At 37.6% G+C, this 13,963-nt stretch overlaps 1 protein-coding gene across 1 annotated transcript; it reads left to right on the forward strand.

Moving 5' to 3' along the window:
- The first annotated feature begins 12,006 nt into the window (after positions 1-12,006).
- Positions 12,007-13,557, forward strand: LOC149028349 (chalcone synthase 2-like). Its single transcript, XM_089148230.1, has 2 exons — positions 12,007-12,181; positions 12,332-13,557. The coding sequence occupies exons 1-2, from the start codon at positions 12,178-12,180 to the stop codon at positions 13,324-13,326; spliced, it is 999 nt and encodes a 332-aa protein (XP_089004356.1). The 5' UTR covers positions 12,007-12,177; the 3' UTR covers positions 13,327-13,557.
- Positions 13,558-13,963: the final 406 nt, after the last annotated feature.

The following is a 13,963-nucleotide window of genomic DNA, read 5'->3' on the forward strand; positions in this document are numbered from 1 at the left end:
AATATGGCACTTCCACTCCCAACACTTGATAAATGCCACAAATAGAACCCTATAACAACACTTCTTAAACGCCTGTAAATGTGCCGATAAGATTGGTCGTAGATGATTTTGATTTATAAGCTATGGAACATATCTGATCATCAGCTGCACTATGTGGATAAAGAGTGAAATTTTCATGGAAAGTTACTGTAGAAAAATAAAAGGATAAATTGCTGTTGCCTCCATGCTTTAATTTTATTACTAGTTTATTTCCAATGTTTTTTAAAATTAAAAATCTAATCATTAACTTTATCCACAATTTTTTTTATTATTATTTTTTTATCTGAGGGTCATCGCGTTAGCTTGTGCTAGCCATGATGTATTAAATGTATACTTATATATGCCGTGGTGCAAACCCACGACCTCCCCGTGGGAAGGCGGGTCTTTTACCGCTAGACTAACCCTTCATTGGCACTTTGTCCACGACCTCCCCGTGGGAAGGCGGGTCTTTTACTGCTAGACTAACCCTTCATTGGCACTTTGTCCACAATTACTAATGCCCCCTACCATTAAACTCTGCTAGTTTACTAATGATGTGGCATATATGTTTTGTTTTTTTTTTTTGTTTTTAATTCTAAAAATAACATTGCAGTTATTTCTTTACTTATTTACCCTTTTGTCAAGTTATAACACTATCCTTAATTAATTATGGGAAAAATTAACCTTCAATCCATTTTCTTCGCTAAAATGAAATCAGCAAATAAAAGAAAGATGTGATTTTTTATTCTCTAAAAAGAAACTACCAAATAGAAAGTGGAAGTCTCCGTCTGGTTTTCTCTTCCACATCATGCTGCCTGGTGGATGTCCACCAAGCAACCACAACTTCCAACCTGCTGAGTCTACTCACAACAATGCTGCAAATCCACCTAAACAACCATCATGGGTGAACCTCTTTAAGGGAGGGACGGTTATGAATGGTTCCACTGTACTACCATACATTGAACACACCATTGAAGATGATGAGATCATTGCAGACTGCATTGATGATGAAGTTATTGCAGAGGAAGAACGATGGGATTCTACTCTCATTGGATATGTTTTTGGTGCGAAACCATCTTACACTAGCATGCTCAACTATGTGGATCTCCACTGGAAACATGTTGGAGAGGCGGTTGTTCACGGCCTCAACAACGATATGTTCGTGTTTGAGTTCAAGGAGAAACGAACAAGCAATCAAATAATGGCCGAAGGACCATGGACGTTTGGCACCAAACCATTAGTACTACGACTATGGTCGGCCACTGGTTCAATAGAAAAAATGGAAGAAACTGAACTACCCATACTGATTTGTCTGTATGGCCTCAACCTTCATCTATGGGGCTTGAAAATGTTAGAACGTATTGCCAACACACTCGGTACTCCTCTTTGCACTGATCAATTTACCATGCGCAAGGATTATCTTTCATTTGTGCGATTATGTGTATCGGTGAAGGCGGCGAGAGGCTTACCTAGTAGCGTCACTATTTGTTTACGAGGTGGCATGAAATACCGACAGCCTTTGGTCTATGAGTGGGTGCCAACTACAATGCTCATCATGCAAAATTTTTGGACACTTAATTGAAGCATGCACTCAAAATCAAACCCAACAAACCCCCAAAACGCACCCGAGCAGCCAATAAGTGTGATGCAAATCACTGAGGAATGGAAGCAACCCAACTGGCGTCAATGGGGGAGGTGTTCATAGCCGCCAGTGGAGAACATTGAGTCCGAACAGGGTACAACGTTGAAGAATACCAGGACTCTACCTCATGTAGACTTGCCAGCCAACGGATCTTTTCCAGATAGGATTGCTGTACCAATTGCATCCAATCAGGAATCAAGGAGATTAAATGAGATAGAGTTAGATGGTGGATCCAACTCCAACTCTCAATCTCTAGAAGATGGGAACCATGTTCTTATTATGGTGGCCCACTTTGACCAACCTAATAAAAAACAGAATCCAAATGTATATCAAAGACTCCATGTTGGACTCATGGTACATTGTGGCCGCGATATATCGCCGACACAGAGCGATATATCACCGAGTCACTGGGGGGCGACATGACTCTCCCCAGCGACACAAATTCTGCAAAAATTCGGCGAAATATCGTCGAAATGTCGACATTTTGGCGATATATCGCCCAATTCACATATTTAATAAAGATTTATTCGGGTTTTCACCGATTTTTCGTTCAATTTTTGCCAAAGTGATGTAGGACCTCTACAGGCTCCGGGGCACCTTGCCCACACATCCCGCTGGGGCGGCTTCCCCGGACCCCCGCTGGCTCATCAGGGAGCGGGACCCCCCGTGTCTGTCGACAACAAAATGTGAAGCATGAACCATACTCAACATAATTATATAATGAATTGTAAACTTTAATATATATATTCACTAGTTGCGCATTGTGTTCTCTTTGCATTGTTTACATTAGTTTATATGAATTTTCCAAACTTCCAGTTTTGCCTGCATATAGCTAGACATGTGCCAATCAAAATTTTAGATTAAGTGATGTTTCAGACCAAAAATAATGTTCCCAATGTATTTATTGGCCTCAAATTAGGTTACACGTCAAATGACCTGAAATACCCTTCGAAACACGGGTTCGATTTTTCATTGAACCCCAACCAAAAGTCGGCGACATGTCGCCCGAGTCGCCAGGGTCCGACACGGCGACACGGGCCGACATGTCGAACCTTGTCCAAAACCCAACATTTTTTCTACCAAATCCCACTTTTTTTTCTTCTTTATTGATCTTGACTTCCGTTTCTCTCTATTGGCCACCTCGGCTTCTATTTTGTTCCCTTAATCTAGGGGTGTCAACGGTTCGGGCTGAGCCGGTTTTGGACTGGGCCTAACGGTTTCGGGCTGAAAAACACTCGGCCCAAATACGATCCATTAGGAAAATAATGGTTTTGGGCCAGTGTGGTTTGGGTTCGGCTAATAGTTTAGAATTGGGTTTACTAACGGTATGTTTTGTGTACTTTGCTGATGTGTGGAATTTATCAAGAGCATGGGAACACATATAAACATTAAATTCTCTCCAAATCTTAGATTTGAAAGATAGTGAGAGTGGGGAAGTGCTTTTTTTTTTTTTTTTTTTTGCATAGTTGTCCCTGGTTAGCATCGGAGTCCACTTGCCACCACTCTAATCAAAAACCCATATGAGTTCTACTGTACTGTTCCTTCCCAGCAAAGTGCTTCTATGCTTTTGGTTTGATGCTTACATGAAATCATCTAATGGTCTTCTAATATATGATATCATTTAGAATTTTTTACATGAGCCCCCTCCATTTCCATTGGAAACTCAGTGCACCCCCCCCTCCATATTTGACACTGTTAGGTTTTTGTCAGTTTTAATTTTAATTTGATAATTTTACCCTCATTTGAATAAATTTATTTAAAATCCTAATTTTTTTTATATGAGCCCCTTCCATTTCGATTGGAAACACTCAACACTTCCCCAAAATCAAAATCTTCACACCGTCTATTTCCTTTTAACCGTGATATTAAGGGTGTCAACGGTGCGGTTTGGGGCGGTTTCGGGCCGGTTTCGGTTTGGTGCGGTTTGGGTTCGGGCTAACTAACGGTGTAGGCTAACGGTTTAAATTCGAGTTGACTAACGGTTTATGGTGTGTAAGAAAAAGAACAAAAATAAACAATTGAGCATCCTACAACAAAAGCAAAAATTATATGGAAAGAAAAGTTGCTATCGATCAATTTCCATTAAAAAAAAAACCCACCTATTCTATAGAAATCAATAACCTAGATATTAAGTAGTAAAATGACTATTTGATCTTTGAATTCGTGCTTAATTTTCTTAATTGTCTATACCAACTACCTAATGGTAATATATTGATTTAAATATTATTTAATGTAAAATTACAAAACGGGTTGTATAACGGGTTGCGGTTCGGTTTTGGGTTGGTGCGGGCTCCACAACCCTCAGCCCAATTAAGGCCCATTAAGGTTCGGTTCGGGCCGGTTTGGGCTATAACGGGCCGGTGCGGTTTGGTTTTAACGGTTTGAGCTATAAATTGACACCCCTACGTGATATGATTTTACTTTTTCACCCACACTTGATAAATTCATATAAAATCATAAATAATATTTTTAATATTCATTTTAAAATCCTACACAATATTTTTTGATGTCACAATATTACCCCAAATTATAAGACCAAAATTTCCCTCAAATTAAAAAAAACTCTTGCATGATTATTTTATCACTCTATGGCCAATGTGGTTATATAAACAAATTAATTTGACTTTAATCAGTTTACTGCGTACCTCTACTAATGGTGTGAAGTGCGAAGGTGTCTTGTAAGGTTTTGATTTTGGAGGGGATGCGCCATGTTTCCAATGGAAATGAAGGGGACTTATGTAAAAAAAATTCTTACAAATATTATCTAATATTTTAAATAAATTTATAAAATGAAGGTAAAATTGTAAAAGCAAATACAAAAGGAAACTTAACAGTGTTAAATGTGGAGGGGGGGGGCTTTGTAAGGTTTCAATTTTGAGGGGGTGCGCTGAGTTTTCAATTGAAATGGAGGGGGTTCATGTAAAAAACTCTATCATTTAATTACACTTTATTCACATTGTCTATTGTGTTGTGTGTTCAAAACCAAAAGCTTTCTTTCTACAAAGAAGTGAAAAAAAAACATATAACTAATATACAAAAGAAAGCTGGCATCTTGATGAATTTTAGTGGGTTGTTTTCTGTTTATTCTCCTCTCCCTTCCTGACACCTGTAAATATGGGTCAAAATAAAACATTAAAAGATTTTCAAATGATAATACACTTGCTAAATATTTACTAAGCCCATCTTCCAAATGATGAAGGCTTTGATAGGCTTGATGTTTGCATATTCCAAAGCAAAACAAAGGGATACTTGGGGTTTTGCCTGTCTTTTACATTTAAATTATTTTATTTTATTTATTTATAACGGGTTTAACGAGCTGGTTTGAGTTTGGGCTAAACGGTTTAGGCTAGCGGGCCACACACAGGCTGGCCTAGACCAGCCCAAACCAGTTCGGGCTGAGGTTGTTCATCCCAAACACGGCCCATTAAGCTTTGGTTCGGGCTTGTTCGGGTTATAATGAGCTGGTTCGGTCCGGTTTCAACGGTTCGGGTTAGGTTTTGATACCTTTACCTTAATCACATCCTCACAAATCACTTACTTTAAGTAGAAAATATATCTCCCCAATCCTCTTTCCATATAGGTGAGAATCAATAAAAAACAACCCTGCAAATCTCCATTTTTGGTAAGAAAGAGATTTATTTATAAGGAGAATCCTTTATTACAACCTAGTCCTAGAATATTAAACAAAAGAAACTAGAAAAGATGAGGAGGTGGGGAAATGATAGTTAGGAAGGCATCTTGGGAGAGAGCACTATCCTTAGCTAGAGCATTTGCCAACATATTAGCCTCGCAAAGAACATGCCTAAAGGATATAGATTCGAATGAAGCCGAGAGATGTAAGATATCAACTATAATTGGGAAGATCTTCCACGATGCTTCATTTTGATGATTTTTCAGGATGTTAAAGAGAGCTTGGTTGTCAGACTCTACGACAATCTTAGGCAAGTTAAAGTCAATACCCACAATATAGCTTGTCTGATCGCCAAAGCTTCTACAGTTAGGATGTCATGTGCGTCAATGCCCCGTCCAAAGCAAAAGAGCATACATCCCCGGTGACCCTTGCAATTCCTCCATAGCCAGCGACCCTTCGATCTTTAAAAAGGGATCCGTCGACATTCAATTTAATATGGGAAAGAGTTGGAGCTATCCATTTGATGTGATTGCCGGTATTGTGAATCTGCACTTTCTTGGGGTTCTAGCTATAGAAAAGAAGGCCTTTCCAAATTTAAAATTTCACCATGCAAATTTCCTAACAATTCTCTATGATTTAATCTGTCCACATGGAGGTTCCCTATAATATTCTTGATCAGAATAGGTTGTTAGCCGTGTGAGATAGTTAATGAATATGTACACGTGGAGAATTATAAGGATATATATAGAATTTGGATCCTAACCCGTCAGTCATACATCCACACTTACATGAGTGTGGGACTCACATTCACAGGGTCTTCTCGGGTTAGGACAGGATACTATGGCAAGCGGAGAATTGAAGGGAATACTTGTTGGGATCGACAAGTTTCAAGAAACCAAAGAGGTCTACTTAGATTTCTCAATACGCATTAGAATTCATGTGGTTTCTGGAGTTGAATTTTCAAGTTCTCTTCGATAGTTTATCTGATGGAATAAGTGGGAGGACGGGTTCGTTGATCGAACAGTAGAATACAACATAAAATCACAAGAGAACTAATGTTTATTTATTTCGGTGGAGCTGGATTGTGGAGGTGCATGCCAGGAGGTTAAAAGATTGACAATTTCGCTTCTGCCATCAACCTGTGAGGAGGGTTTCTTCAATTTTGCTTCCTAGGCCATTGAGTTGTGAAGAGGGTTTCATCAGCAGACTGGAGCACATCTGAGGAAAAATAATTAAAAATAATGAAACAGTCGATTGAGAAAGAGGCCTGGATGAACGATAAATTCCAATCCATCTTTTAGAAGCCTAGTACAATACTACGTGCATTTGACGTTTTGTATGTTTTTTTTTCTAATTATAGTTTAAATATTTGGCAGACAAAATATTGGTTTTTTTTTCCCCCTTTCTTCAGTTCTTCCCTTCTTAGAGACATTTCTTGATTTTTTTAGAAGTGTCAGCTGATATGTGGTGAAGAAATGTGAAAAAAGCACATACTTCTACCTTGACAAATAAACAGTCCAAACTTTATTTTTACAACCAAATAAAAGTTAGTGCCTGCATTTCTTTTGCCTTTTCTGACATCATTGTTTAGTTGTTGTTGTTTTTTCTTTTTTCCGTAAATTAAAGCCCTTCATTTTCAGTTTGTTGGTAAAGGTTCTTCTTATTTATTTCATTTTACCTCTGTGCTATCTCTAGCGTCCGATAAGGCTGCGTTTGTTTGCTGGAATAAAGTTGGGGTGGGAAAAAAGGGGTGGGAAAATTCTTGGAAAATGTGTAAATTTCTTACTTTTCCTTTAAATCCTAAAATGGTAGAGTGTTTGGTTGCTTGGGGTGGGAAAGTGGGAAACAAGGTTCCTTGAATCAAGGAACCTTGTCTGCTGATGTGGCAGTTCAACTTTCCCACCCCATGCTATTTTAAAACCCCACATATTTGGTGGGATTTTGTGGGAAAGTTGAGAAAAGTAAAAAAGTGGGACCCACCGATCACTTTTCCACAAAACCCTTTCCTTTCCTTTTCTTCTCCCTCACCCCACTACATGTGGGACCCACATGTTTTTTTTTCCCACCCCCTTTTTTCCCACCCCACCTTGGCAAACAAACGCAGCCTAATTGTTTTTTTTCACAAGGTTGTGAAATATATAGGGAGTTTTTTAATGAACACATGTAATATATTTTTTTGTCCCATCATTGTTTAATTGTCTCTTTAATTGTTTTTTCCACAATCTGAAATATCTGGAAAGTTTTTGAATGAACACATGTAATTCCAATTCAATAATTCTTCCGTCCCATCATTGTTTTATTGTCTCCTTCATTTTTCTTTAATATCTGGGGAGTGTGTTTCTTTATTCATTATAGAGATTTTCCCCCATTTCTCACTGTTCAGAAAGCTGAATGAAAACCAGAAACTTGCCAAATCATTAGAGAAGAAAATGTCAGAAGGTGGTAATAGTAAATACTAACTTAAATACTCAATTTACAGAAATTAGTAATTCTAAAATGGATTCACATGAACCTATTAATAGAACAAATAAGATTTCATAGAAATAAGCAATGTATTTTATTCTCACCATTGGGACATACGTAGAGAGTAAGCGCACTGATGTACAAGTGCATAAGTGAAGACAAGATACCAAATGATTTTAAAATCATCCCTAGCAAGTGCTAGCGTGATCCCTACCATATTTTCCTCTGTCAAAAGTGATGCAGATGAAGGAACACAACAGTGTCCAGAGGCATGTATGAAAGGGATTTCATGGATGAGTTCAACTTTTCTCTGGAAACATAGACTGTAAATCTTCAGTATCTTTATAGTTTCATCATAACTTTGAATATAATCCAACGATTTTCCCAATAATCTAGACAGAGAAGTAAGTTGACATTCCTTACCCTTCAGAAGACGGCAGAATCGATCCCTTAAAGTGCTGACTTTTTTTTTTTTTTTTGGGTAGAATCTTGAAGTACTGACTTGAGTGCCCTTGCTGTAGTAGCACCTATACATTAAAAGGCCAAATAGATGGAAACTTGGGTCACCCTGTCAGAACATAAGGAAAGCATATAACAGAAAATTGTAAATACTTCCCAGGCTCCAATGTTTGTTTAGAGATTAATTTTTTGTAAACTTTCCCGTTTGTGGACATTCACAAGTAGAGACGACTCCTGACCGTTGAAGCATCCAGAATCAACTGAAAGGCAATAGTTACTATAAAAGTTAATTTCTCATCTATTGAGGAATATCTATCAAAAAGGTACTTTGCAATAGGGATGGATATTATTATAGTCCACTAAAAGAAAATAACATAAATTGTGTTTGTATTTTTAAATTAAATAATTGTATGATATGATTTATATAGTTGTATGATATTGTGGGATTGGATGGGTATGAAGAGCTGGAAGGGTGCGGTCGTTTGATTCCGGGTTTTTTTGAGAAGGTTCATGGCTAATTTAGGAGGGGTATTTTGGTCTAAGAAAATACGTGCCACAAGTGTTGGAAGTTTTCCTTTTATATAGTAGTATGATTGGAGGAGAGAAGTAGATGGTAGGGTTGATTTTAGTATTTGAGAATATATATATATATATATATATATATGATAGTTCAATGGTTCAAGTAATAAATTTGAACTAGATAATGTAAACTGACTCAACTTGAATGAGAGACATTGTGTTGAGAAAAATAGAGGAGTAATTTGGGTATTTAAACATATCAAGGGAGAACAAGAGGTGAGAGTTTGGATTCTTAGGACAATAGATGTGAAAGTTTTAGTAGGGAAATTTTAGTAAATAGAGAGTCCAAGTACAGGGGAATGATAGAAATTTTCTCTTTAAATATTAAATATTAAACGTGGGATATTAAATTGCTCATAGTTGGGACTGGTTGCCAAGAAGCATTGCATATCTTATCTTCATCAGATTTGGCTCCAGTATTGGTGGGTCAAATAGTCTCAGATATCAAGCATCTTAAGAATTATTTTGAGGCTTGTAATTTTGCTTTTATTCCTAGGGTGAGTAATACCATGGCTGACCACTTGGCTTGGAAGGCCTCGACTGTTTCTAGTAGGACGTCTTGGTCACATTCAACTCCTTGGCTATTGGACCTATGTTAGTTTGATGCCTAGTGTTCTTCCAGTGTTGCTCAATAAAGTTTGGTTTACCAAAAAAATAGAAAAAAAGGGGGAAGGGGGGGGGGGGGTTAATCTCATTAATCTAAGGTTACTAACTGTTAGAATTGGTGGCTAAAGAGAGAGACCAAGAGAGAACCCTAAAGTTTACGTGGTTTAGTTGAATGCAACTTACGTCGAAGAGAGTTTAAGATATTTTATACTATATTTGAATGAAATGTTTACATACTCTTTCACAAAGGATCAGAGTCCTTGTTCATCAGTCGTCTAAGACTCTAATAGTTGTGATCTTGTGAAGTCCTTATATTACAAGTCTTGTAGAGCTTGAGATTACATGAAACATTGGATAAGAGTTTGAGATTACATAAAATATTGACCACACTTCTACAAGAATTGTGCATGATCAGCTTCGAACATTACTTTGGATAAGGTAGAGTCCATAATCACTTTTATGTGCAACTGCGGATAAGATAGAATCCTTAAATAAGATAGACTTCTTGTATAATTCAGAGTTGGCAACGGTTAGAGTTTTAGAAGAAATCCCGACTGCATAAGCCTAAAGAGAAATGACAACTAGGGTTTGGGAGGCTATGGCAGGAATATCTAATACTAACATAACACAACATCATCACTAAAATGCCTACAACTCCCACGGTTAATGATCTCATAAATAATGATTCTGCCTTACCCAAGATTGATTGATCTCTTACTAATAATGCATCGGCTTTTTGCCCTTTTTTTGCAAATGTAAAATTTGGATTCGCTTTAATGTGATTTGTATTCATTACTTGCTTTTATGGAATCAACACATCATGTGTGAGCCAGTGGAGGAGTAGTAGGATGGTTAGGAACTTGCTTCTCGGTGGAGAGGTCATGGGTTCAACTCCTGCCGGCGGCATATGTAATATCGCTATCCCTATATATAAAAGTGCCTTTGTACCAAAAAAAAATAAAAATATATCATGTGTGGTGGTAGTACCTAAGTCTACCCACTACCCGGCCCTTCTTCTTATATGACATGATGGCATTGCCTTTTTTTGATATCACTTGATGGCATTTTTCGCCTTTTTCTTGTATCCACCGACAAGGATTTGATGCTCTAGGCTGCTTTGGGAGTCGTGTTTTGTGACATGTTTTATCTCCGTCTTTATGGCATGTCTATGTCTTGTCAGTTTTTGTGGTGGACATGTATATCACTATATCATATCTGTACTTGATTGGTTACAATCTTATTCTAAGGGTTTATTGGACTCGATTCATCCCTTACCTTAAATGACCTAGTCTATTGGATGTATGACAGTTTGGTTAATTTCCACTCATTGGTTTGAATCGAACCTTGTGATTTCATGCTTCTATCTTTTATAATTTTATTTATTTATTATTTTTATTATTTTTTTAAGTTTATGAATAAAGTCTTTTAACTTCTTACCAAAAAACAAGACTGGTTGGGGGAGAACCTAATATAATTGTCCTTTTGGTTATAAAATAATAATTAAGATTGGCGCATGTGATGCTTTTTTTCTGCTGGATAATTATTCAATATTATCTTGATATTTTGTTTTATTCCTGCTTTTGTGGAAGCAAAATCCTACATTGGTACGCGAAATACAAATAAGTAAAAGCTAAGTGGAACCTGAAGGATGTGACTCAGGTTAATAGGTTGAACAAATGACTTATTCTAATGACTAATCGACACTCATTGGGGTTTACATTTTTTATAATTCCCTGTAATTTTGTGGCACGTCGCAGTTAAGTTAATTATTCGAGAGTCAGAATTAGAATTAAATTAGGATCTGAATTTAATATATTCTTAAATTTTCTCCTAATTTTTTTTAAGGCTTATTTTTAGGAAATTATTAGATTCAGATCTTAATTGGGTTCTAATTCCAACCCTTGAATAATTAATTGCCACATGTCATAATTTTAGATAGGAATTACAGGGAATTATAGGGGTGAGAATTGTAGAGGATGTGAACCGGATTCACATCCTCTGTAATTCCTTTCCCTACAATTCCCTGTAATTCTCTCCTAGAATTGTGCCACGTGGCATTTAAGTAATCCAACGGTCACCCAACAAACTAGAGTTTAAATAAAATCCAAATTTATGGTTGGGTGACCGTTGGATTACTTAAATGCCACGTGGCACAATTCTAGGAGAGAATTACAGGGAATTGTAGGGAAAAGAATTATAGAGGATGTGAATCCATGTGAACCCCACTCATTGAGGCTTTTCTAAATCCGGGAGCTCTTCCGATTGTTGCATTAATTATTAAAGAAGGCATCCACTTGGATTATTCAAGCCCCTAGGAGAATTTCCCAATGACAATGAATCTTGATTACATGATTCAGGAATTTGCTTAAGCACTGAGCTGTCTAAGGTCTAGATCTAAAGTGTTGGTCGAGATAAAAGTAACCTTCACTAATGACAGCGCAGTGCTACATATAATCCAAGCATGGCGGGGTCACACATTTCTTTATAAACACTATGCACATCACTAGCAGCAACCTCAGTTGCATATCCTTGAAGAGATATATAAGCTGCAGTGAAGTTGGAGCCACTTCTTCATTAGTGATTAAGCAGAGGAACGAGAGATATGGGAAGCACCGGAGGAACCATCGATCCTAGCCAGTCTCAGAAGAGCCTAGCTACAGTATTGGCCATTGGCACAGCAAATCCATCCCAGATAGTCTACCAGACTGACTTTCCTGATTTCTACTTCAGAGTTACAGGAAGTGAGCATGAGACTGAACTGAAGGAGAAACTCAGACGAATGTGTAAATAAAAAATATATTTACATTGCAATCCAACATGCTTACTTCAGTTATAGGCTCACGTAGCCTTCTGCATCTAATTAATGTATGCACTTCTTCGGTGAAATTTATACTTAACATGTTCTTGTTGTTTCCATTATGTTGTTAATGTAGGTGATAGATCAATGATCCGAAAACGGCATATCTACCTAACAGAGGGTTTACTCAAGGAAAACCCCAGCATGATTAACTCCATGACCCCATCACTCAATGCCCGCCTAGATATTTTGGTTTCCGAGGTACCTAAGTTGGCCAAGGAAGCCGCAACCAAGGCCATCAACGAGTGGGGGCAACCCAAATCGGACGTCACTCACCTTATATTCTGTACCACTTCAGGCATTGATGCGCCGGGTGCTGACTTTCAACTTATCAAGCTCCTTGGCCTTTCCCCTACTGTTAGACGTGTAATGTTGTATCAGCAAGGTTGCATCGGTGGTGCCACTGTCCTCCGCGTGGCCAAAGACCTTGCTGAGAACAACAACGATGCACGAATCCTTGTTGTTTGCTCAGAGTTAAACTCAGTTAATGCTTTCCGTGAACCTACAGACGCAGACTTGGAGTCTCTGTTAGGGATGGGAATATTTGGTGATGGTGCTGCGGCTCTCATAATTGGTGCAAACCCAAATCCGTCTCTCGAACAGCCGTTGTTTCAACTTGTATCCACAGCTTCTACGCTTATTCCAAATTCTGGAGATATGGTTGCAGCACACTTGCGTGAAGAAGGTCTAGTGATCAGCTTGTCTAAGGATGTGGCATGGACTATCTCTGAGAATATTGAGAACTGCTTGCTACAGGTGTTCAATCAAGTTGGTATTAATGACTGGAACTCCATCTTTTGGGTTACTCACCCTGGGGGACCAGCGATTCTAGACAAAATACAAGCAAAGCTCAATTTAAGAAAGGAGAAATTGTTTGTAACAAGGAAGGTGTTAGACGATTTTGGTAACATGTCAAGCCCAACACTGCTGTTTATTTTGCATGAGATGAGGAAAACATCTCTTGAAGAAGGGAAAAACACAACAGGTGAAGGGTTTGACTGGGGTGTGTTGTTAGGATTTGGACCAGGTATGACCGTGGAAACGATTGTGTTGCGTAGTTGCTCCCTATAATATCATATGATTGAACAGTGAATCGTTGACTTCTAGCAGCCAGAGTAATCTATGGTAAATCTCTCTCTCAATGGTGTATGTCCTAGTGAAATAAGATGAGGTGTTGCCTTTTGCAGTCTGGGTAATATGTGAGAAGTCTCTTGTTCTCCATTTACTAGCTCGATGGGGCTTTACCACTTCAGAATGGTGTATGTCCTATGAAATATTGCAAGGTGCAATTACGATTTTAAAATAAAGGTTGGTTTGCTTTTTTCTTTTTTGGGTAAAGAAGGTTGGTTTGTTTGTAACTAAATCTTTAGAATGCATGGTGTGTACCCTAGTGAAAGATTGTAAGGTGTTGTTTTTGTGTTTGAAACTAAATCAACTAGACTTTGTACTCTCTTCATATAATCACTCTTTGGTTCATATTCGGTAAATATGTGTATTAATACGTGTATCCGAATGTATAATCGATAAAATGACATTTTTTCATACATTAAGCAAGCACTTAATGCCGTACCTGACTTCTAAAGATAGTTGTATTGATTTACTTCTTAATTTTTGTTTTAATTGACGTATTAATTGGCATATTAATTGGTTTTATAATTTTATAATAAAAATATATAAATATAAATAATAGAAAATATAAATCCAAAAG

This window comes from Hakea prostrata, chromosome 1 (assembly GCF_041222555.1).
Source record: "Hakea prostrata isolate BN-2017 chromosome 1, UWA_Hpros_2, whole genome shotgun sequence".
NCBI lineage: Eukaryota > Viridiplantae > Streptophyta > Magnoliopsida > Proteales > Proteaceae > Hakea > Hakea prostrata.